At 34.6% G+C, this 27,478-nt stretch overlaps 1 protein-coding gene across 1 annotated transcript in view; it reads left to right on the top strand.

Moving 5' to 3' along the window:
* The window catches only part of pit (probable ATP-dependent RNA helicase pitchoune), a 170,137-nt gene extending 142,864 nt beyond the window's left edge, over window positions 1-27,273 (top strand). The window contains exons 11-13 of the mRNA XM_090370075.1: window positions 18,097-18,267; window positions 24,349-24,526; window positions 27,125-27,273. Of these exons, the coding sequence (XP_090226201.1) occupies window positions 18,097-18,267; window positions 24,349-24,526; window positions 27,125-27,273 (498 nt within the window). The remainder of the gene's footprint in view (window positions 1-18,096; window positions 18,268-24,348; window positions 24,527-27,124) is intronic.
* Window positions 27,274-27,478: the final 205 nt, after the last annotated feature.

Below are 27,478 nucleotides of genomic sequence, written 5' to 3'. Positions count from 1 at the left end.
ATTGGTTATTGGAATAAAAGAGCAAACTTAGGCATATAAGATAAGGTTGAGTTTCAGGCTTTGAATGTATTGAGCATGCACAATGCTGATGCCATTCTTCCAATTGCTCGTGCTACACACAATCAGGGCATACATTCAAATTGAAGGAGAGCGGTTGCAGGTCGGATGTGCAGAAATTCACCTTCAGCCAGTGGGTGGTTCATTGTCAGAAAATAACCTACCATCTGTTGTCTTGGAAGTTGGTAGTTCTCCCCTAAGGCTGAATAGTCTTAGGGGAGAACTATACAAACTATTGGAGTGAATGAACATCTTATGTGAGAAGGGTTTTTTTTTTTTTTTTTTTTTTTAGGCTCATGCTGTGTATTCTCGCTTTCTTGTCATTTGCCAATACTAATATTGATACAAAAGAAACATCTCTATTTTTGTTCTCCATGGCTAAAATGTATCAACATTGAATATTGTGGTTCTTTTCAGAAAGAGATTTTTGTAAGCTTCTTTCAATACAACATGTTAATTTTAAGCAGTTTGATGTTGGGGCCTCCTGAAATTAGATGAACAACTGCAACAAAGTTTTAGCTTCAAAAGGAAGAAATACACATTCCTATTAAATTACAGAATTTTTTTTTTTTTTTTTTTTTTCCCTGTAAGGTAGTGGGATATTTTTTTTTTTTTTTTTTGTTTTTTCCAACAAGTACCTCTTTCATTACAATAAAAATCAGTGTGATAATTCCAGGACCTCACTTTGCATTTTACCTTTCCACGTGTGATTTCATAGGTCTGAAAAGGATGTCACTGTGCCTTTTATACACATTTTTAACTGAATATCTAGTAGCACATCTTCATTTCCCTTCTCATAGGAAAAATATTTTTGAGTTTTCTATGTGCATTTACCACAACAATTATACACTTTTTTTTTTTTTTTATTGCATCTATTGGGCAAGATAGGCAAAAAAAATGAATATCTAGAGTAAAATCTCTGGGATTAGTCTTGTTATTTATAAAAACATAATTTTCTAATTTGGAGAATATACTGAATAAGGGAATTCAGCAGTTCAATGGCCCACATTTGGAAATCACTGCATTAGCTAATTCTCCCTCCGTGAGATATAGAGTTTACTTTTGTCAGTATCTATTCACAAATTTGTGTTTTCCATAAACTGCATTATTTTTTATATTCCTGTTATGGGACATGATCACACTAGCATTATATCTAAAACTTGTAGTATATAACAAGGCATGGTATATCAGGGTTGTGCTATACTTATAGTGGTGTTATTTGTCATAAACTTTGTCTCACATTTTCTGGTTATTGCTAAGAAAGAATTTAAAAAATAATTTTTAACCATTCATAGATTTCCAGCAATTTTTAACCAATACATGGATTTCCAGTAAATTCTGCTATTTTCTTGTGTTTTGGTTGTTTTTCATTCTCCCTTTAATTTTTTTTATTTTTTTACTATTATTATTTTTTTAATTTGGTATCTTGGGCTATTTATCAAAATTTGTCACTGTGATAATGTAGCATCAGTCATGGGAAAATGCATATGACTTTTTGTACATGAAAGAGCCTCAATCAAAATTAATTAAAATTGTCACATATTGGTTTTGAAATTTTTTAAACAGCCCAAGGGGATTGGTATGCTGTATTAAAGAAAGAGAAGTTGAAAGCATCCTCTTGTACTGATTTTAAAAATTTGACATATCACATTGCCACTTCTTTATGCAGAAATTTGTCATGAAACATGGCTGTAACATGTGTAGAAGGTGAACCATTTATGACAGCCTTGGCTATCATCCAGCACTATGCTACCAGAATTATTGAGGAAAGGCAACAGATGGGTTGTGAGAAAGAGCAGGATAGCAGATAGAATTCAGTAATTTACATGTTTATTGAATGTAGTTACTCAAGTGAATAAAAGAAACATCATTTATTGAATAAGCATTGCAGTCGTTTAAAATTTCATGAAAAAGTGGTTATCAATCCATGTTCAGAATGACAGTTTGGTGGAGTAACACTAGAGTAGGATCATATAACTGGATTAAAGAAAAATTTTGTCAAACCTAGATTTTTAGTTCTCTCTGGATTTAAGAATTCTGAATCCAGTGTACACTTTGTATAACTGTCAACAGGTTAAATAACTATTAAGGCACTTTACTACCTTAATAACATAATGTCTGTAGTCAGAGCCGTGCCACCCCAGTGTTGCAAGTAGTGTACCACACCAGGGCGGCAGAGACCAAGAGGCAGTCAAGACCAATTCTCTGTAAACATTAAAAGAGATGGCAAAGACTAAGGAGACTAGAAGTTCAGTGTATCGAAGAATGTGTTTTGTGGTATTTTTATTAACAAATAATGAATTTTAAATTTAAAACTTTTTTTTTTTTTTTTTTTTAAATATTTCTCGGGTGTCTGACAGAAGGAAACAAATCTCTGGTTATGAATACTGAAAAAGAAAAAAAATGAAAAGCAAATAAATAAAAAAAAAAGGAACAAGTTTGATTACCAGGTTTCTGGACAGCCAGGTCCATCAACTTCTGTTTCCTCTAGCTTTACTATTTATGAAGAAATTGAAACACATGAATTATCAAGATGTTGACATTCCAATTCAGCAAGAAATACTAGGCGCAAGTGAAATTATATATTATTTTGGAAATATATTTTTTTTAATTCCCCCCAAAAAAAAATGACCATAGGTGGGGAATAAGAAGTTTGCACCAGGGTGGCTATTATAGCATAGCATGGCCCTGTCTGTAGTTATTAAATAACACCATTAAATTTTTTTTTTTTTTTTCTTTTCTGGTAAAATAAGACATTTTTTTTCAATGCAATTTTTCTCTTGATTGAAGAAAGTTTGTTTCTCTTAAAAAAATTCAAAATAATCGTACCATATAGAATTTTTGGAGAATTTAACTATTTTATATTAAAAGCTGTACCTGTACCATGATGCAAGAAAACAAGCTTATACAGCATCAGACAAAAATAAGCCAACACATCCCATTTTTCTTGTCCATTCCTTCTAACAGTTTGTCTAGTTGTTCCTTGAATTTATTTAAACGACCCACCTCAGAAACACTAGATGATAGTTCTAATGAGCTAAAGGCAAATTTCCACACATCTGCATTGCAACCATCTTTCCTCAGTTTGAATTTATTCCCCTCTAATGTAGTCTGAGCAAAAGGAAAGAATCCATCACCACTGAGCTTACTCAATCCCAGAGTTGTCTAGTGTATAGGAGCTGAAATTTGAAGAACTGAAGCCTTTCTTGCCAAGGGTACACTTTTGTTCCTCTCACTAATCTCATTGCTCTTCTCTGCACCCATTCGAACAGATCCACATCTTTCCTAAATGTTCCTCAGGCCTACATGCAGTACCCAAGATGTATCCTGACCATTGCTTTGATATAGTGGAATAATCACATCCTTATACAAGCTTGCAGTATCATGGTAAATAATCGACAAAATCAGATGAGCTGTCCTACAGCCTGTCTGCAGTGCTTAATGTGATTAATGCAAAAAAAAATTCCAATTCAGTTTTTCAGGGATTGTGGGCAATCCAAGATGATGGAAGTGCTGTGTGTGAGTTCCTGAGTGTTTCCTTGAAGAAAAAGAAATAGTTAAGTTTTTTAATATTCAAGGAGAAGAGTTTCCTGAGTGGATATTGTTTGTGATTTGAAGTCAGAAGTTTGTGAGTTTTATGTGATTTTAGTCAGAAGTTAATGAAGGTTGTAATTTCAGACTTCATAATGGCTGCCACTATCGAGTTTGATGTTGGTAGATAGTTTTGTGAAGTATAGTTTTAATTGTCTCATGTTAGTGTTTGGTATTTAGGAATTCTTAAATTGGAGTGTTTAAGATTCCAGTTTATATTTTACTGGGTTAAGGTTTGGTATTAAATCGACTAGATTATGTACAAAGTGAGGTTAACTTGAAAAAGAGTAATTGGAGTTGCACAAATAGATACCATTTTGTTTCTTTCACTGTCTATAGTTTTTAAAGCATTGTACCCTGATATTAGTGGGCTATTTTAATAGTTTTAAATTTTGTTTAAAGTTTTATATTATTAATATATTTTCTGGCTAGATCTGCTTGGTGGTTTTGTTTTATATTTTAAAATTTTAGTATTGATTAGTTTTAAATTATTATATTATTTTATTATATTGTAATATTAAATTGTACAAAGCTGAATGCTTTTCTTTTTTTTTTTTTTTTTGTGCTATTTGAGATTTGGGCTAATCGGTGGCTCCTTACTCTTTGAATTAACTGTTGGTAATTATCGTATAATGAAAACTATTTCATTAATCATGTTTGATTTTGGCTTTTAAATTGTATATTATTTTATGTTATACGATACTAACTTATGTCCTCCACAAATAATGAGGATGACAGAGAGGAAATACTCTCTCAAGCAGAAAATATGACTGAAATCAAGGTATTTTCTGGGAAAACTGTTCCCAGAACTCCTGTTAAAACAAGATTGTCATCACTCCCTGGTCTTGTGCAAGAGACTGAAGAGAAAAGTTCTAAAAGGAAAACGTGCTGATATAAGTCAAGAAGCACTTTCAAACATTCACAAAAAAGGATAAAAATCAAAAAAGAAAGAGGAAGGAAGATAGTGTAACTGAGAAACCTGAAAATGAAGGATTTGAGTATGTCCAAGAAATCCGTAAAATATTGAAAAGTTTTTTTATGGGATGCGAATAGTAAAGTCCCTAAGGCAGCAATTTCAATGGTAATGGATTTGTGGGATAACTTGGAAACAAAGGCTTATAATGTTTTCATGGAGAACGTAGTTCTAAAAAATAGACTTAAAAGGAAAGTGAATGAAGACAGTGAAAGTTATTCTTCAAAAGTTAAGAAGTCTGATGCCGAGAACAAAGTTCCAAAAGTTATAATTATTAAAGCAGTGAAAACCAGCGATGAAGTGAAAACTGAAGTTTTGCATGAACAGAAGCCAAAGCTATCCACAGTTAAGGTCAGAAATGTTAGACCTGTACATGATAGAGCTGTCATTGTAGAAGCCAAGAGTGATGATGATATTGATAAACTTAGAGGTTGTTTGAGAATACAAGATTACAAGATTGGTATGAAATATGTGATTCCTAAACCTGTGTATCCTAAGATAGTGATCTTTGATATTGAGCCTGATGTTCAGTGGGAAGAATTGCTTAAACAATTCTGGTTGAAATTTTATTGATAATAATAGTGAGAAGAAGTTTTTAGAAGGAAAAAAGTTTTGCAGTAGTTCGATGTTTTAAAATGCTTAATGTATGGACATGTGGCTAAATACTGTAGAAAGGAGATACTATGTTGTCACTGTTCTGTTGAAGGACACTCTTTTGCCCTAATAGAGAAAAATAATCTGGGTTTTGTAACTGTAAGAGGAAAAAAGTTAATGCTGCACATGTGGCTGTTGATAAAAAATGTCCAAAGTATGTTAAGGCTTTAGAGATGTTTAAAAAGAAGATTCATTATGGGTAGAGAAGTAAGTGTTTTACAATTGAATGTCCAGAGATCTAAAAGTGTTGCCCCCAAATAAGTTATTTGATGGAAAAGGATGATATAGCAGTTGTCCTCCTGCAGGAGCCATATGTAGCATGTAAGAGGATACCCACTGACGTATAAGATTATATCTGACAGTGACTCTCTGAGTGCTGCAATCATAATTATAGGCAATGATTTAAGTACTAACAAATAAGAAAAATCTGTCTGAAGTAGTTAATATCAAACTTTAACTTGGCACAATTCTGTGGGCAGAATTCTGGAAGACTTCTTTCCTGATATTGAAATTGGGAATGAAAGCTTAGAACAATAACAAATGATTATTGAAAATGCTCAGTAACAATCAATGAATGTGGAGCAAAGGTTTTCAATTGAAGAAGCTATGGGCTGTGCAAAGGAAGGAAAATTGCTGGGCGTTGATAAAATTTGAAGTTGTTGTTATGACAAAGTTATATGAATTGAGTTATTTAATGAATGTTTAGAAGAGGGAGTCTTCTAAACATTTCTAACCTTCCCTCAATGCTGGAAGAATGCTCAGATGAGATTAATTGTTAAATGCTTGGATAGAATGCTTAATGAGACAATGTTGTACTGACCTATCGCTTTGCTCTCTGTTATAGGCAAAGTGTATGAATGGCTATTGATAAATCACTTAATGATTATGTATGATGCAGAAAATTTGTCCTCTAAAAATCAATTTGGTTTCAGAAATGGATTATCCACAGAGGATGCTGTGTATCAATTGATACACACTGTGGAGCAAAGTGGTGCTAGGTACATCCTTGCTATATTTGTGGATTTCAGGGGAGCATTCGACCAATAGGGTGGGAGGGTATCCTGAGTAGAATAAGGATTTCTAATCGTTCACAGAATTTATATTCCATTTAAGAGTTATTTTTATTCTAGAGAAGTAGTTGTTAAGACAAGGTGTACTCAAAATATTAAGGTTTTATGTGAATGTCCACAACTCTCAGCGATTAGCCCCTTTGTGTGGAACATTGTATTAGGTGAATTTTTAAAGAAACAGATTTCCGGCATAACATTTATTGCATGCTGATGATTTAGCTATGTTAGTACAAGGAAATTTCTGTTCTTTGATTGAAAACAGAGCAGCAGAGGCCCTAGGTGTATCAGAAAATTGGTGTAAAAATTATAAGTTGCAAATTTCCAAAGAAAAGACTGTTCGGATGCTTCTGAAGGGGCATCTTAGCATAAATAATGCCCTTACTGTTAGGCTTTATGTGAATGCAGTTAGTCACAAAGTATTTAGGCCTATACCATGAGGAGCATCTCTTTTTTACCAAGTATATCAAGTTTCAGAAGATTGTTAGGACTGATTGGGGAATCCAGGGATGATCTTTAAATTTATTATGTCTGTTTGTTCCTCCCAATTGTGACCTGTGCCTCTGGAGCTCTTGTGTTCTTAGAATTAATAATGTTAATGTACAGAAATATTTGATTCAAGCCCAGAGATTCGCTCTTCTTGGGTTGACACATGTATGCCGAACTGTCTTCTCTGAAGTATTGCAGATTATTTCTGGAAGGCTTCCTGTTTAGTATGGGGTTTTGTTGGGTGGATTATTATATTATACAAAACAATATGATTACTGTTCTGGGTATAACATCTTGCCAGAGAAAAATAGCAGTTATTCTAAAGTTCATTTGAAATCTGAGAAAAATAGAATTATTTTGCAAATAATGAATATGTGGCAAGATGATTGGGAAAATGCAGAGAAAGGCCATCAGACCTTTGTTTTTCCCCAATAATAAAATTAAAAATCCAAAGTTAAAACCATGGCTTCGATTAGGTTTTCATGTCACATGCCTCATTACTGGACATGGATTGGCATATAAATTGTCATTGTTAAGATTATGTGAGCAGGGGTCATGTGCATGTGGTGAATTGGAAACATCTGAACATGTTATGCTGGATTTTCATTGTTACTTGGATATGAGATCTAAATTGGAAAGATCAGTTGGGATTTTAGGGAAGACAGAATACTCTAATCAAGATAGTTGTGGCCCGCCACCTTGTGACAGGGATGGAAACTTACTTGATTAAGATCTTTTCTACAGATATGAAGTACCCATATGGATTCTTCTGAATTGGTGCCAAGTGGCCAAATTGGAAGTTCAAAGAAGAAAAGAAAAAAAAAAGGGAGAAGGAAAAGAAAGGGTAAAAAAAGGGGAGAAAATGGTTCATTGAATTATTATTTTTTTTTTGTTTATACTAACTTATTGCATACAGCTCTGACCTAGTTAATAATAAAAAACATTACAGTTGATAGCCATGGATAGGCTGCGGCCTAGGAGTGGCCTTTAGCATTAATGGAATCTTAAATGTATGTACAGTTGCTTCCAGCTCTTTCATTCTTCACTTCCTTCTCATGGGTAATCTGAGCATTGTGCTACATGGTACATTAATGAGTGATTACTACTCCCCATGCAGAGTACTATGCATTTGTCAAAATTAAACTTCAGTTTCCACTTCTTAGCTCAACTGACTAATTTGTCTGGATCTCGTTACTTTAGCACACCCTGATAACTGTGATTAATGATGCAGCCACCATTCACATCATTTACAAACTTACAGACATTAAGCCTAATATGGCATCATCACTATCATTAATAAATATAGAAAACAACAATGTGCTCAGCAGTGTACCTTAGAGGACTCCACTAAATAACTTAGTTCAAAAAGAGCAGTGCCCATTGATAACCACTCTGTCTTCTCCCACTCAGCTGTCCCCTTTATCCATGGCAGTAAAGCTAACTTTCCTTTAAAGAGATGGTGCTCCAGATTAAACCCAGGGGCTCACATCTGGTGAGTATGGGCTTGGCACACCCAGGGTCCTGAGCTGGATATCATCATTCTTCTCTTTCTTGGTGATTCCCTCTCTCTCTCTCTCTCTCTCTCTCTCTCTCTCTCTCTCTCTCTCTCTCTCTCTCTCACACACAGGGTAACCAGAAATTTTTTGGCTGATGCAGCATAAGCCTCAGGCTTCCTTGCACCATATGGCTAATAATAATAATAATTTGTATAACAGCCTTTTATGTGCAGCAGTATCAAAAGATTTTATGAAATCTAAGTATATGGTATCAAAATTATTTTTTGCATCTAATTTTTTTGTTACTGTGTCATTGTATCCCAGATTGGTGAAACAAAATTGCTCCGTAACAAATCCATGCTTTGACTCCAGTATAACTTCATTACTGTCTAGATGATCCTGCATTACTTTAACCTGTGACTCCATTTTCTCTGGAAGAAAAGTCGAGCTAACACTTCTATAATTACTCATATCTTCCTTTGATCCCTCTTTGTGAAGTGGGGATACATTTGCACATCTCCAGTTCATAAGGACCTCCTATAAATCCAAGGATGCTCTAATGATCATGGCTAAATGGTCTTACTTCATTTACTGCCTCCTTTAATATAATTGGATAGATCCCATCCACCTCAGATACTTTTTTACATTTAGCTTCACCACTTTCTTTTCAATTATCTCAAAATCCTTCAGCTCCCTGTTAGAATTTGCCACCTTTCTGGCATACCCATCTCTAATAAATTGCTGATTTGTGAATGTTGATGCAGAATATCTATTCACTTTGTAAGCCACAACCTGAGCAACACCATCAGTGGTTAAGCCATTCATATCTGGATTAATGTGATTTGTCCCCCTTCTTTTTAGTGTTTACATAAGTAAAGAAATCTTTGATGCTTTTCTTTGCATGTTTTACCAGAGACTTCTTGTAATCTGCCTTAGTTTGCCTGATCTCCCTGTGACTTGATTGCAGGTCATTTTATACCTGTGTAGGCATTTCTGCCACCCGATAATTTATATGCATCCCATGCATTTTTCTTCTCTGCCACAAGTTTCATCAGTTAATCTTACATCCATTTAGGTCTAAGCCTCGAAGGGTATCTCTTAATTGAATAAAAAAACCTAATAGAGTCTATAATTACATCCCAGAATGCTTCCAATTTAGAATTTGCTGTTGATAACTTCATCAGTTGGTCTCACTGCATAGCATTTTAAATCTGATACCATTGTCATCACCTTTACAAAAGCAAAAAAAAAAATCCTCTTTGCCCTCAACAGTAGTTACGTTTTTAAGTAAATCTCACATCAGTACACTATGATCACTGCCATCCAGTGAGTTTATCTGCAGATTCTTTATGCATGAATGGGTCACTGCTGATAATCACATCAGGAGAGTTGCTTTCTCTTGTTTCTTCTCTAACATGCTGGCATAAAAAAGAATTGTGCAATATCCTGAAAAAGGCCTCTGAGGTTGGGAAAATTCATATTTTGGCAATAAATCAGCACATACACCAACCATAAGAATAAGTATTTTACTGTAACTAAAATATTTACAAATTAAAATAAAATAAAATAAATATTTACAAAAACTGCTATTATATTAAATTAAATTATGTACATGTGAAAAACACATTAAAACTGTGATAAAATACACTAAAATAAACCGGATTAAAAGCGATAAAAATGATAAAATCTCTGGAGCTTTCAGAAGCATCGGCTTCCTTCCTCAGCAGTAACAGAACTTCCTGCAGCACGTCCATATATAACAGGCTCACGGTACTTATACACGTGGTGCAGTCAGCACATGGTCTGAACTGGAAGCGGAAACAGCTCGGGAACGTGTCAAGCAAAACTGTTCATCCGTACTTAGGATGATAGTTTCAAACAGAGGATGCATACGCATACCTCTGTCTCTATTCATAATATTGTGGTTGGATGAACAGATTCGTAGGCTCTCGGGCCATTTACAGTTCCAGAACCCATGCGCTCGATCCACAATATCAAAAAAATCTATCATCCTAAGTACGGATGGAACGGTTTTGCTTGACACATTCCTGAGTTGTTTCTGCTTACAGTTCAGACTATGTGCCAACTACACCACGTGTATAAGTACTGTGAGCCTGTTATATATGGACATGCTGCAGGAAGTTTTGTTACTACTGTGGAAGGAAGCCGTTGCTTCCGAAAGCTCCAGAGATTTCATCGCTTTTAATCCGGTTTATTTTATATTATCGCAAGGATTTTATCACAGTTTTAATGTGTTTTTCACATGTACATAATTTAATTTAATATAATAGCAGTTTTTGTAAATATTTATTTTATTTTATTTTAATTTGTAAATATTTTAGTTACAGTAAAATACTTATTCTTATGGTTGGTGTATGTGCTGATTTATTGCCAAAATAAGAATTGTGCAATAAATCCACAAAATCTTGCTACTGTGAATGACCAACCTGCAGAGTCAAGTTAATATGTGGAAAGTTAAAGTCCCCCATTATAAGACAATCTGATTTACTGCCAAATTTATTTGTTTCTACAGTTGTTTGTTATACTTACCACAGTGATCTGGTTTATAGCACACTCCTCTCATTTTTGCTTTCCCAGCACTTATGTCACACCACACTGAATCAATAGTGCACAAGCCACCCATCTCAGCCTGTTGTATTGCCTTAGATTTTAAGTGCTTCTCAACTAAGAGCATAACTGCTTCCCCCAACCCTCCTGTTCTTTCTGTACACTTTGTACTCCCGTATTAAAATTTTGCCTCGTGCGTGTGTGTCACACCATGTTCTATATTTGATGACTTGGCTCCTACTGCAAATTCATCAAATTTATTTAGTACTCGTGTGATAGTAGGAAACAAATTACATTTTCCTGAAGAAAATCAAGGCTCAAAAGATTTAAGTTCATAAAAAATTTCATTTTTTCAAAGCATGTTAAATGATTTATAAATAACATAGTAAGGTAAAAATGTTAATTTTCTAAAAATTCAGATATGATAACATAATACACGAATCTTGAGTAAATTAAGTGCAGATGGAATCCTAACACGGAAAGGGACATAACTTTAAATTGAAAAGATGGTTGTAGGACAGATGTTTTCACCTGGAGGGTGATTGATTAATTGTTGGAACAAACTGTAATTTGTCTTTGTGGAGGTGGGTAGTTTCAATAAAATTTAAAGAGGAATTAGACAAAAAAAAATTAAGTATTTTCCACCTTTTATTTAAAAAAAAATTATTTATTCTGCTGAAATTATAAAGGAAATTATAGACAAAATGTAAACATGAAACTATTGTCTTACATTTTTGAGTTTAAAATTCATTAATTGTGTGAAATTTAAAATATCTGCATGCATGTGTATTTCTGCTTATTATGTGTATACATAGTTTTAAAAATAGAAAAAAAAGTGTGTATATATAAATTTAATATTAGTAAAATAATAAGAGGAGTTTACCTCAATATAGTGCGTAGAACACTTACGTATGATACCCCCCAGAAATTAAAACGGAAAAAACGAAAAAATCGACAACTTACCGGTACGTTAGAGTAAAAAATAAATAATTAAATAATCAGTTTAACACAATTAAAATCAATTTAAAACAATTAAAAATCAAATTAATGCAATTAAAAGAATCTAACGAAAATATTCAAAACGATTTTCCTTCCTGAAGCTGACAATGCTTAATTGCGTTAATTTGATTTTTAATTGTTTTAAATTGATTTGAATTGTGCTAAATTGATTATTTAATTATTTATTTTTTACTCTAACGTACCGGTAAGTTGTCGATTTTTTCGTTTTTTCCGTTTTAATTTCTGGAGGGTATCATACAGAAGTGTTCTACGCACTATATTGAGGTAAACTCCTCTTATTATTTTACTAATATTATTATCAACGTAGAACATATTGAGTAGTACAGCTCTGATTCATACTATCTAATATAAATTTAGTGTGTGTGTGTGTGTTAGGTACTATTATTCACTTTCATTTTCACACTTATTTCAAATTTGGCATGTGGTGAACTGCACAATTTGAATATAATTTTTTGTGATTATTATCAGAAATAATGAATCTATCAGAAATTCTGTAGAAGTTTATTGAACTCCTGGGAAAATAAAAGCATGTAACCTTCATGTAGAAACAAACAATAATTCCAAGCTTTGTACATCAGTACTAGTTTGGACCTACTGGTGCTGATGCGTGAAGCAAGCTAAAAAATAAAAATTTTAACAAACGTTTTTGTTACTACTTTTAGCTTATAATACAAACTAAAAAATAGTATCAAAACTGGCACATTACATGAAATTACTCCCAGAAAGCCTTAAAATCCCATCAAAAATCCTACCAGGTAAAAATTTAGCTATATTTAGAAAGTTGCAGAAAATTGCAGATTTTATCTTTAACCAACAGCTAATATGCATTCAATATTTTTGAGCAGAGCCTTTCGGGTCTAATGTTACCACTGTAGGTTTAATATGTTAATAAACTGTGTTAGTACTAGTAATGACAAATAATGCAAGAAAGCAAACTTGCACAGGATCACAAAAAAAAAAAAATAATAATAAAAGAAAAAACATTCCCACATCACCTATCTCCTCCAGTACTTTATCTAGTTCTTTCTTGACTTTATTCAAACTATCCATTTCAACAACAGAAGGCAGTTTGTTCCAACAATTATTGTAGAAGGCAAACTTCTGCACATCTATTCTGCAAACCTCATTCCTCAATTTGAATTTGTGCACCCTCATGTGTAGGCTGAGCATGAAGAAGAATGCCATGAGCAGTGCTTTTTTTTGTAAAAAATAGGTGCTGGCACTTATTCTTTGCTACCAGGAAAAATTGAAAGTTAAAAGGATATGAAAAGTACCCTGAAAATTTTTTTCTCCTTATACTGTTACTTTAGTAGTATGTTTTCAAAATAAGGACAACAAATGAAGTGTATTAACACACAGTTTATTAAGCATAAATTTATTATTCATGTATATAAAAAAATAAGTTAAATGTGAGTAAAATAATTAAAAAATAATAACAATTAAAAAATAAAAAATAATAATAAAAAATTAAAATAATTAAAAAAAATAAAAATATATACATAACATAAACTTTATTATGAAATAATTTTACTTTTGTGGAATATTACAAATTTTTATTAAGCTCTCATCTGACACCCTATGCCAGGGGTCAGCAAACTTTTTGAGTGAAGAGCCATTTTTAATCTAATTAAAAAAAAAAGAGAATCCGAAGAGCCTCAGCTCAAGCTAGGAGGGAGAGGCGAGGGTTGTTTAAGAAATGGAATAGAGTGGGAAGGTGTTTATTAAAAAATATATACATATATATATTTTGAAATAATATTTATTAATACTGAAAAAAATGAACAAACATCCAATTAGGTACAAATTAATGTGACTTTTGCTGATGAACTTCTTGAGCAAGTGTCTTCCAACATCATGCGAGTATGTCGTAATTAAACATGCTCGCATTGTTCAGATGACCGTTTCTTGATTTATTTTTACTATAGTTTATGTTCAAAAATATTTGCTCGCAGAAATATGTCGAACCAAAAATAGAGAGAAGTCCAAAGACAAATATTTTTAAATTTATATATGGGTCCAGTAAGCTACACCACACATCGAACACAATTTGTTCTGCATTTTAAACTCATCTATTGCCGTCCATTTGTGTAGAATTGCAAGGGCAGCCTTTTGGCTCTCCAAATTCTCAATTTCAGTTTTAAGGCATTTAGTCTTGCACTGCATATGTCCTTGATTTTTAAGCCTCTAACTCCATTTCAAATTGTGCTTCATGTGAGCTGTAAAGTTACGTGTTAAAAGCCGCAGTTACATGTTAAAAGAGCTGCAGGTTGCCGACCCGTGTCCTATGCTGACTTCTTTTCTTCCTCTTTGCGTGTGGGTTGCTGAGTGACCTTTCTGAAGCAGCCACGAATCGACATATTTTGCTGGATCGAAGCGGGTCAGCAGTGGGCCTACAATTTTAAGAAACAGTAGTGAAGAAACTGTTTTTGTCATCAACGAAGCGCTGGTTGGGCTGGCAATCAGATTCATTTGTGAAAATCCTCATTCACATTCAATCAAGGAAATTGGTATCATACTCAGTGTTCATCGAATGCTTCAATTCTTCTGAAACCTTATTAATTAGGTATTCCCGAAATCCACAAATTGCATCTCTTTCATTTAATTGTAACCTAATTGACAATTTTCTAACTTCATTTCACCAAATGCCAACAATTCATGTTTAGAAGGATTAATACCTTCGTTGTCCTCGTTTTCCTTCTCTCCTCATCAGTATTGTCGCTAGTTCTTAAATTTGAATTTTTTTTCTTTTCTTTTTTTCAAAACTGTCCAAAATGTTGGTGTCATTCAGATATTCAGGTACTGTGACCATGTAAACAGAGATAAGGAAATTTTACTGTAATATGTGGTAACGGACTTCCGCGAAACAACAGATGGTTATTTGTCGGGGTAAAAGAAAATCACTTTTCTAATTCTCGAACAGTGCGCTTACAGTTGATTCATAAAGGTGTCCAACCTACAGTTCGCGAGGAAGGTGAACTAAAACAGCATTTTAAATTTTGTTAATTATCAAAAAAATTTTCTCATTAAATGTTTTGTTCAGTAAATGTAATTGTGTATTGTACTTAATAAAATTTTGAATATTTCAAAAATTTTAACATGCAACAAGATATGGAAAATATAACACACTAAAGAAATCTAACTGAATTTTTTTTGGCCCCTGTACGGGAAAGGGTTGAACACCACTGTAGTAGAAGGTGGGCCAGAGCCCATTAGGAATACACTATCTGCTCACTCTTGACTAGCGCAACTCTTCCATATGTGGGGCAGGTGGTCGGATAGGTTTTACCAGGTACCATTAATGTAGGGGGGTGAGAGAAGAATGTTATTTGTCACAACGCCAGGTGTAAGGGGAGATGAGAATGATAATTAATTATAGTTACGGCTAATTACGGTACCTCTCATCATGTATGTTCTAGGTAACTGGTCCCCCACACAGGTGTTACCTGGACCTTCTGATGTGGCACTTGCATTACACCTTCACTCTTTAGAGAAGTGGAGTGCTCCCAATACTTTGCACCTTCAGTGTAGATTCGGTGTAATGTGTTCGTCTCGTGGTTTTGATTAGGACCAGATCTCGTATACCCCCAACATAGGAGAAGAAAAACTCACCTCTCCTAATGCCGCAGTTTGGACCTGTTAGCATTGTGTACTGTCGTAGACCTTAAAAGTTCATCAATAGGCGTTAACCCTTTATCATTTTGATCTTATTCAAGTCTGGCAATTACTGGTGTGAATAGGAACTTAGCAACAAGGCAAAATTTCAACATAACGAACATTTATTGAATATATTAAAAAAAACATGTACATATCACTCACATTCTCTTAAAATCTTTCTTATTAAAACTTCATTATCAAAACATGAATTCCACCAATATAAAGTATTACAATGATTCATTTTGTTATATTATACCCCTTTACAAAGAGTCATACCATTAACATAGAAATATATATATATGGCCATTGCTTAAGTATCAACATCCTACTCTTGACTTATCCCTTAGTATAATATTTAAGTAAATGGGATAATCAAACCTTTGTATTAACCAATTAATATCCATGCTATTCTCCAAAATTATGTTCCGCGACATATAATACATGTCATGCTTAACATAGTAAATCCAGGAAGGAATCATCTTCTTTTAAAACTTAGTTATTCCGTTATTATTCCATTTTAAGGATTTCCTTTCACACACACATCTTACACATGATAAAGCTTTTCTGCTTACACCCTTTTATCTTCTTTTCTTGACTCTATGGGCTGGCTTCTCTACTTGGGTGTTTCCTTCTTGCTTTCTTGCTTCTCTGCTATGGCACTGGAACTTAACTAACTCTTTCACTGCTTTTCACTTCAACATTAACACTAACTACCAAAAGACTGACCAATCAACTCTTGTCAACCACTTGCACAACTACCAACCAACAACAACCCTGGGTCCCACCAAGGCCCCCTTTTTAAACCAGGAGCAGCTCTCTATGTTTAGACAACTACTCCCTCTCGTTGGATGTTCTAAGTCCGGGGTCAGATCCCAAGTGCCTGAACAGCACCTGATGGATAAGGAACCATCCTCCAGAAATTTCCACATCCATCAAACCATAGGTATGTCACAACTCTTTTGGTATAGTCACTACTGTAGCTCTGCACATCACATGCACAATCTTGACCATTTTGGGCAAAAAAGAAGTTACTTAACACCAGTGAACACTTAGAGAGAGCTCAAGGTATTTGCTGTTCACATGGGAAAACAATTTTTCTCCACTCTACACCCCGCTCTAGTGTCATCCCATACTTGTGAAGCTCTTGCATGTTTATAAGGGAAGATAGTTTTCCTTGACCCTTTCCTGACCTTACAAAGGAAATCTACCGCTGTACTGTGCTGTGAATGCAAACCTAGGCTTATGTGGTATGTACATCTACATGGCTTCTTCCATGCTAGTTACGAGTGGGTGGTCTTTTTCTTAAGGTTCTTGATATTTTATTTTGAATAGTATTTGCTTGTTTCTACTGGTTTCCCTCCTTGTTGATGGAATTAACAGATTATTGATTAAAATACAGGTGCTCGATTAATAATATAGATATCAGCAATAAAGGAAGCCAGGCTAATATTGGTTTTATCAATTAATAAAGGTTTAATTTAATCAAAAGAGAAAGGTGGGATTTATACCACTCGTAACACTAAGTTGTAGAATGGTAATCCCTTTAGCTCTCTTAATTCACACAGCAGCACTAATTGCTTGAAGGCCAGAAATGCGAACAGTGCATACCGAGTTAATTCTCTCTTAATCCGTTCGCTATATGAAAATTTTCTTCGCTCAACAGAAACTATTTTAAATGTAACTTCAAAGGAAATTCAAAATAATTCGCTATAAAAGGACTTCGTTAAACAGCGGCCCGACTGAGTAATTTAGAATTATAAAAACGGTTATACAGTTTTATATAGAAAATATCTTAAAAATAGACAGTAAAAATGCAAATTTAGTTAAATAATTTTAAACTTATTTGAATAGTAGGCATGAAAAAAAAATTATGGAATATTACAAATTTCAAAGTGCACTGCATCCAAATGTCACACATCACTGTTAATAAAGATACCAGTACACCATACCATTGCGTACCGTCCCAAAAAAAGTACTGGCCATGAGCATTGAGCTTGCTCAATCCATTCACAGGCTTGAGCACCACAATTAGATTATCTCACAGGTCTTAATCTCTAGACTGAAATTTACAGGACTTAAGCCTTTCTTGGTAAGAGTACCCTTTTGTTCCACGCACCAATCTTTTTGCCCTTCTTTGCACCTATTCCAGCAGTCCTACATTCTTCCTAAAATGAGGTCCCCAGATCTGTATACAGTACTCAAGATGGGTCTTGTGTACAGGAACTTTACAAAATGTAAATAAATGACCCCTGTAACAGATTCCACGTATTTCTTTTTGTTATCCAACTTAGACTTGCATAGACTTTGCTGGCTACAGAGATGAGACCATAGTTTATAGACATTACATTTAATCTGTCCCTGATTAGTTGAGCATCTGCTGTATTACCAATATAATATATACTGATGAGTTATGCAAAAATTTTTCCACTTGTTCCAATATTTACCTTAAAAATTTAAATGCATCACTTAGTTTAATGAATGATATTTCTAAGCTGATTTCTACTCTAATAAACCTCACTTTTTAAAGGAATACATTCACCGTGTAGGCAGGACAGCAAGAGGAGAAGGTGGAAGGGGTCATGCTTTATTAATATTACGGCCAGAAGAATTAGGCTTTCTACGCTATTTAAAACAAGCCAGGGTACCACTACAAGAATTTGAATTTTCATGGAGTAAAATATCTAACATCCAGCCTCAGGTAAGTAAATAATTAAATGTTTCATTTGATTCTCATTCTGTATGGAAGAAAAAATACAAATTTTCCCAATTAAAGTATTTAAGTGTGTGTGAGTGAGTGGGGTGCGAGCCAAGACTTTTTGGATTGGGACAATAAAATTAATTTAGACACATTAGTTGTGTGTTGACAGTGTTCCCTTCAAAGTAAGGCTCCTCCAAGTTTATTCATTGATCCCACTGTTTGAAGCCTCTCTGGAACTCCTGTTTCATGATGCTGTCCAGCACTTTGTGTAATTCAACCGGAATTTCCATGATGTCTTCAAATCTTTGTTCTTTTAATTGGATTTTCATTTTGGGTAATGGAAAGATGTCTCAGGAGGGCCAGGTTGGAGAATAGAGAAGGTGTGGGACCATCGCCATTTTGTTCTTGCCTAAAAACTGCTGAACCAACAGAACTTTATGCACTGGAGTATTGATTCAGAAGCCAGTCCTTTGTGTTCCATTTGTCTGGGTATTTTCTGCTGACATCTTCCCTCAAATGCTTTAGAATCCCAATGTAGAACTGGTGATTTCCATTTTGGTGTGGTAGAAGGAACTCCTGGTGAACAGTTCCCTCATTTTTAGAGAAAGTAGTCACATGCTTGTGACATTTGGTCTGACCTGCCTTGCCTTTCTTCGATGTAGAGTGATGGTTTTGCCACTGGGAGGGCTGCTGCTTTCTTTCTGGGTCATAACTATAAATCCAACCTTCATCCTCTGTTGTTTTCTTGGAAAGGGAGTCACTGACTTTCCAGCCTGTGCTTGTAGGTCCCAGCACACGGAAAGTCAGCTCTATTTCTGTTTTTCACTCCAAAAAATGTTTTGCAAATTTTGCCACAATCTATCCACTGGATCTTTAAATTGGCAGTTAAAATACATTCGTATGTACTGAATGATAGGCCTAGAATATCACAAATGTCATTAATTATGTCCATTTATCTTCTCATGAATGACTTTATGCACTTTTTAAACATTTTCATTTGTTTCATCAGTCCATCTTGATGATAGGTGACCTGAATACTCACAATCCTCAACCAAAATTTGTGTCCTATCCATATTATCATCACCATCGCTAAATGCTTGTTTAAGCATTTTGTAAGTTTCCGAAGCTGCTGTCCCAATTTTATGGCATCAAGCATTACTTTGATGTTTCATAATAATAAAAAAAAATAGACTTTCATATTCAAAATTCAATATTAATAATTATATAACAATAATAATTATCCAAAATAATTATCAATATTAATTATGTAAAAAAGAAAATGTAATAAATTTTCAATTTACCATATTTAATATAATTCCAAAACAAAAATCAATATTCACCTGTACTTAAATTAAAAAATTAGAACTGACTGTCACTTCTGTCACTGGCAATTCTCACTGTATGAATGCTGTGTAAGCATTCCCCTTATATTTCAAAATTATTATTCAGTATTGGATATAACAAAGAAGTGGTTAGAAAGTGTTACAAGTGAAGGTGCTTAGAATTGAAAGTAGGTCAACCCAAAATCTCGGATGTAGTAAAATTAGGGATTAATGGTATCACACTTTTAATAAATACTGTATACTGTACGCATACAACTAAAAAGGAACCCATTGCCAGGGGACATAATGACTCATATGCCCTTTGTGTAATGTAAATTGCAACTGTGCCCGCTTAAGGGTAAAGGCGACTTTACTGAGCAAAAATACAGACTGGGTAATTTCCACAAAAGAGAGTGAATTTCGATGAATTTTGGAGGCTGCTTTATTGATGTTAAAAGTTCGCTTTATTGATCAATTAAAAGTGTCAACAGACAACTGATACATATTTTTTATAAAATATGTATTAGTTGTCTGATACATATTTTTACGAATTTAAATGCATAACAAAATATTTTAAAAATATATATATGTAGGAAATAGTCCTAAATGTTTGGAAATAATTCATTATGATTATTTGTGCCCGAACATCATTCATGTTACCTGGCCAAGCCCAAACATCCTTCTTGTTACCCGCCCCAACCCAAGGGCTAGGCCCCCATGCAGACCTCTAGTTTCCAGATGCCACGGTTTGTAGACCCAAAGTCTTTTCTTGTAAAGGTACTCTTTTGAATCCCTAATATTGTTGCTGTTCTTAGTAACTTCCAACATATCGACATCCTCCCTAAAATGAGTCTTCCATTCTGTATGCTTAAGATGTGGCCTAACCATTGCTGAAAAATTATTGTATATCACTGATAAAGCCCAATGAGTGCTGCACTAATAGAGAATTTCATGTCTCATTGCACTATTACCCCCAGTCTGAGGATTCTCATCCATATAATGGGCCCTTAACCATAGAAGAGTTAAAACAGCTCTAACTCTTACCAAAGCAAGTGCTTCTGGACCAGATCTCATCCATTATGGACAAGATCTGGTCTCAGATCAAACATCTGTCAGCAAATCCATGGACCAGCTGCTCTTTCTTCATGTATATTAGAAACTGCTCTTCTAGAAAAAAAACATGAGTTTTTGTCTAGAAGAGCAGTTTTTTAAGTCTCCAGAAACTAAACATGAGTTTCATCACTTTAGCAGCTCCAATAAGCAGTGTTGGTATTACACTGGTTAATGAGTGTTATCTACCATTTGCCTTGTAACATAGAGGGGGTGGCATTCTGCTCTGAGGTGTGGACCACACCCCGACCATTGCTTGCATTAGTTCACACCTGGGTGGTCACCTCCAATATACTAGGTGCAGTATTTCAGGACCTACAAACAAGGGTAATATCCATGGTTATTAACAGCCTTACCATCTTGAAGGTGCAAGCAGAGGATTTGGTAAACTTGACTCATATCACCTGAATTTCAGTTCCATCCATCAACATTTTAGACAAAAATTTTAGTCTAAAATACTGAATTTTCATGCAATCTGGTGAAATACTGATGATACCAAGGCCCTCCAACCTTTGATAATACTACTGTCATAAGTAAGGACTAAACTGGGAATGGACCAGCCATGATGAAGTTGCTGTCCTGGGCAACCACACCCCCATTTCAACCTGTTTCATGCAGCAGCATGTTCAGGAGGCAACCAGAGGGAGTAGTAGTCTTGATCTGATTATCAGTAGTGATTCTTCATGCATTAAGAATGTGCAGTTAAAGGAACCACTAGGTGTCAGTGATCACGGTATGCTGATGTGGGATTTACTCAAAGAGGAATACCAAGAGCATGGTGTGCAAACTGCTGATGCCGGCTACAGCTAGTCTGGTCAGTGTGCAGCGGTGCATTATCCTATAGGTAAAAAAGACATCTGTCTAGGGCAGTGATCAGAGGGGAACCAAAATCATTGTTTCAAAAACTTGTTGCTATTTTTTACTAATATTTTCAAGTGATTTTTATCAGAAACTGAACTTTCTACCTGCCAAGGTCATTGAACTTTACTTGAAGATTAATTTGAAAATTGCATTTTTTTCAAAAATGGTTTTACTGATTTTGATTAAATTTTATACAGGAAACCCTTGATTAATGCGGTTTTGAACAATGCGGTTTTAATTAGTGCGCAAAATTTTTTTGATACTATCCCCTTAATATATGCGTTATCAAATTTGATTAGTGTGCTGTTTTTTTCTTGCGGTGCTTGGCAACTCACAACGGCGCCTAAAGCGGCAAATACGTGATACGCACTTACCAGGGTCTTCTAACTTAAATGAATGGGAATCGACTCCAAAATGCTCGACAGCAGCACCCCATACCACTCTGAAATTGAAATTTGCTCTGGTAACTCATATTCTTTTATTCTTTTATTATTAATATTAAACTTCTTTAATATTATGATATTAAAGAAGCAGTTGAGAACATACACAAATCGTGGGAAGAAATGACGAACAGCTGCATGAGAGCTGTCTGGCAGAATCTTTTGCCTGAATGCGCAAATGATATTTGCGGTTTCATTAATCCTGTCAACAAAGTTATTGATGAAATTACTACAATTGGAAAAGACCTCGGCTTTGAGGAAGTAGATTCAGAAAACGTTAGAGAATTATTGGAATCGCATTCAAAAGACTTAAGTAACGACGATCTTCTTGAAATTGGGCATCAACATGCATACGAGGAAGAAGACGAAAATGAAGCAGAAGAAAAGCAATTTGCTCCCAAAGAAATTTCATTCAAAAAACTTGAACTATTTAATACACTTTAAAAAGCAAAAGAACTCATACTAGAGATTGATCCAGATGCAGAGAAGCATGAACGTTCGTTGAGGGTTAGATAAGCAAATTGATTGTTATCGCAAAATCATGGAGGAAAGGAAGAAAGCTACCACTGTTCAATTGAAGTTAGATAAGTTTTTTTTGCAAAAAATAAAATTTAAATCATACTATCTTTTTTAAAATTTATTCCTTAATAATTTAAGAACTATGCAGTGCATTATAGGTATGTATTGAGTAAGAAAAAATATATTTTTACAATTTCATAATTTTCAAGGATTCATTATAATTATTCCCATTGTTTCTTAAGTTTGATTAGTGCGGTTTTAATATGTGCGGTATATTTCAAGGATTCATTAACCGCACTAATCAAGGGTTTCCTGTATTTAGTTCTTCCTTAAATAGTTCTGTTAATTGAAAAAATAAAGACTGCCTTGTATGGCATTGCTGATGCCCTTATGCTTAAGGCAATATAATAGCAGGGAGAAGGTATCCACAATCTTATCAACCAGCCTTGAATGAATTCCAAGCAGAACTGAGGTGCAGTGGAATTCAGCAGTTTTTGATTTTAATGAGTGTAAGAAACATTAAATATTGAGTGACAGAAGAACACTGAGAGCTAAACTTAGTTCAGTTCTCCATGTTCTTGTTACTCAATATTTAATGTTGATGAGGCCCCCTTTTGCTTTAGATGGAGCCCCCAAATTCCATTGTGTCTTGGGCCCCATGAAGTTATAATGCAGTACCGCCAGTGTGGGACTTAATACAGAGCTGCACTGTGTATCCACAGAGCAGACCCCCCCCCACCGTATAGAGCACTCTGACCCTATGACTTTCTTCCCCACCTCATCACAACTTTTTGCCTGGTGAATCCTACCACTAGAAGCCTTTTACTTTTCCCTAACAGTCCCCACTCGTGAGGATGGGCTTATCCCACAGGGATACCATTCTATTCCTTTAACTTCCTATTTCCAGGTAGACAGCCATCCTATTGTCCATCTTAATCTTCATCTGTTCCCTCCCTCTTCACTGTCACCCCTTTCATACTTTATTCTTCTACCAGTTTCCTCCCCCCCCCCCCCCCCAAGGCCTCCCTGGCAAAGTCATAGTCCAGGATTTACCCCTGCCAGAGTAGTACAGGTAGTACTATACCTGGCTGCTTCCACGAGGGAAAGATGGGTAACGTGCAGCTCCTTTTGGGTCTCCCCTGGCTAAATGCTGGAAGAATGACAGATGAATACAACCCACATTACACTAAGCAAACTAACACTGAAACGTACACTATGTCTAACATACAGAATTTGTAGCATCAGAATGTATAATAACACTTTGGAATTTATCCCTAATTTGTAGCTGTGAAAGGTGTTGTGTATGATATGTGTCTTTTGTATGCAATAAAGAGCTCTTTTAATGCACAGTTTGTAGGGGAACCCCCAGTGCTGCTTGACAATATACACAATGCATAATGTCCTTTCTGTACACATTGTACTCCCCGTATTCAAACTCTGCATACCTTATGTCTAAGTGAAACCACATCTCTGATATATCTCCGCAATGTCTGTATTTGATGATGTAATCAGTAATTAACATTTAAATCTGCCAAGTTAAGGAATGAATGTGAAGGATATTGTTGGTAAGTGAAATAAGAATAATAATAATCATAAAACGATAATAATAATATATCACCACTTCTATCCTATCCTATATAAAATACAGCAAAACAATATTGAAGGTCTCATCTTATAGATTAAAGAAGTGTCACAGTTGTTATTGCCCTTTTCTGAGAAATTCTGATGTAATTAAACTTATTGCAATAATTAGTGACCTAACAAGATGGATAATCAAATTTATAATCTTTATCATGAAATGACTAATGTTAATGTGTTTATTTTTCTAGTTGGAAAAATTGATGAAACATAACTACTTCCTTCATATATCTGGGAAGGAAGCTTTCAAAGCATACATTCGTGCATATGAGTCCCATCATCTAAAAACAATATTCAATATCAGTACCTTGGATTTGACTTCTGTTGCAAAATCCTTTGGATTTCCAGTGGCCCCAGGTGTAGATTTGAGTATCCTTTATTGTTTAAAAATTTTTTTTTATTTTATAAAAAAAAAATCCATTCCTTCAGAGAGTGATCATTTTTTAAACATCACCACTGCTTTTATGCAGTTATTTTTTAATTAACTATAAGCAGCCATCTGGGAATTTTTAAACTGTGTAACAGAACATTCCGCTCCTGAAGATTACTAAATAGCTTAATGATTTATTTTTCATATACTTTATTTTGTTATAAGGTAAATTTAAAAGCACCAGGCATTAGAAAAGGTGTGACACCTAAGCAGTGGAATAATGCAAACATACTTTTGCTGCATAAGAAAGGAGATAAATCAGAAATTGGAAATTATAGACCAATTAGCTTGTTATCCCACATCTACAAGGGTCATTACAAACAGATAAGAAAGAATACTTGATGAGAATCAACCGAAAGATCAAGTTGGCTTTAGGACAGGATTCTCAACTATGGATCACCTTCACGTAATATCACAGCTAATGGAGAAAGCAAATGAATACAAAACACCATTATGCCTGGAATTTGTGGATTATGAAAAGGCATTTGACTCCATACAGCATAAGGCAATGCCTCGGACACTGGAAAGACAAGGCATAGACACCCCACATATTATGATTTTGAAGAAAATATATGAGAATGCTACCTCCTTTATTAGACTAGACAAAGACAGTAGGAAATTTAAAATCGAGAAAGGAGTTCGACAAGGAGACAATATCGAGGAAGCTTTCAGAAGATTAAGACTGGTTGCAGAAATAAGTCAATGTGAACAGAGTACCTAAACCATTTACGATTTGCAGATGACATTGTGGTTATAAGCCATGATCCCAAAGAATTAGAGGAAAATCTTAATCAGTTATGCACAGTTAGTAAGGATTTTAGGATTTTGGAGTAAAGATGAATAAAGCTAAAACAAAAGTAATGACAAACAAGTATGCCACCGAAAGGGCCATAATGATTGAAGGAGCAGTAATTGAAAAGGTGGAGTCATATACTTATGTGGGATGAGTTATTTGTAATAATGATAAATGGCTCGAAGTCAAGAGAAGAATAAATTTTGGATGGATAGCATTCAGGAAATATAGTCACATACTGAAGAGCAATATCCCAGTTTGTCTGAAACGTAAAATAATGAACCAATGTATACTCCCCGCCATGACTTATGGAAGTGAAACTTGGGCACTCACCAAAAGAATGGAAGAGAAACTGAACAGCGAAGAATGGAATGAATTATATTGGGAATCAGACTGTTAGATAAGAAGAGAAACACGTGGATTAGGCAGCAAACTCAACTAAAGGACATTCTGATCAAAACTAAAGAACTAAAATGGTCTTGGGCAGGACACATAGCTCGAAGACATGATGATAGATGAACTAAGAAAATAACAGAATGGTACCCAAGAGGAGCTAGAAGAAAACCTGGAAGACAACTGCGGAGATGGATAGATGAAATTCGTTGGTTTGTGGGTAGTAAGTGGATGGCCAGTGCTCAAAACAGAAGGAACTGGAAAGTTTCTGGAGACGCCTTCATCCTGCAGTGGATTGAAAATGGCTGATGATGATGATACATGATGTTCAAGTGCAAACTCTGGCATTGATGTAGGCAGCTGCAAACTTATGTGCCCTCAATTTAAATCTTTCGAGGGCATCCACCCTGTCCTTCAAGCTCTCATATAGGACCATTGTTATGGTCCTATATGAGAGTTGGTGCCTAATTTCCTCACACTCCTTAAGTTGCGCGCACACAGACATTCCTCTTGGCAATATCATGTCCCGTTCCAGATGCTCCACAAACATAAAACAAGTAGTGCATTTCAAAAGGCAGTGATTCAGAGGACAACTGCCCCCTCAGTTCTCCCCTGAGCCACAACACTCCCATTAGTTTGAGCCTTTTGCTTTGCTACTCTGGTCTGAATCATGATTTCTATTCAATTTCTAATAAAATTCCAATACAAAATAACTCTAAACTTATATCCCAATGCAGTTATAACACTATGTATTTCAGTATCGAGTATCATCTCTGAGTTACGTTATATGACTTTCTGTCTCCTGTCAAGTTATGTATTAATTTATAATGTTACATATGTAAAAACTAGGTCGTTATATGTATTTAGTTAAAAAAAGTACAATTTAATTGACAATGAAATTTAATAATATTAGTAAGTTTACTGATTAATTGATTTACTGATTTACTCGCTATCTAGTTTTCCGTTAAACCTTATGCTATTTAGTTCGGGGTGCATGTATTGTATAACAATGGCAGCAAGTTACGAACGGTAAATCTATGGACCCAAGGTAGTAATTACTTTCAAATTTGCGCTATCTAAATTCAGAATACACCACGGAGCTTGACTAGGTCTATAAGCTTTTTATAGAAAATAATTTAATCTGACAATTAAGTCAATAAACTGGCTAAATATAATTTAAAACTTAAAGCTTTCGTGGGAGCTGCAAAACTTGTCTATCACGTGGATTAGATACGCTTACTGATACTAAGTAATAACCTACAAAATTTAAGTTCAAATTAAACAAATACAAAAATGTTTAAACCTGCTTCTGTAAAATAAAGTAAAATTGAACCTTAACTTCACACCTCAGATGTGGGAATCAGCAAGAAAGCCAGACCAAGGAAACAAGGTCATCGTTGCACAACTTATGGTCTTCCACAGTCCAAGAAGAAAGTAGAGAAATCAATAATATATAAGCCTGTGGGTATTAGTAAAAAAAACATTCAGATGTGTCGATGACAAAAGCTTCAGCATTCCTCATACTCAGTTAATTTTTAATCATCTGGTGAAATTCATCCTTTTCCTTCGTTGCATATATTTTGCTTAATAAACAGAAAAATAGTTACCTCATGTAATGTTTTATTATTATTTTTTTTTAATTTTTTTTTTTAATTTTTTTTTTTTTTTACTTAATGGCTCCTCACTATATATTCAGGTTTTCAAT

This window comes from Mastigoproctus giganteus, chromosome 3, assembly GCF_048544385.1.
Source record: "Mastigoproctus giganteus isolate SK-2022 chromosome 3, ASM4854438v1, whole genome shotgun sequence".
Lineage (NCBI taxonomy): Eukaryota > Metazoa > Arthropoda > Arachnida > Uropygi > Thelyphonidae > Mastigoproctus > Mastigoproctus giganteus.
The sequence above is the reverse complement of the archived record's forward strand: the minus strand, read 5'-3'. Positions and strand labels throughout refer to the sequence as shown.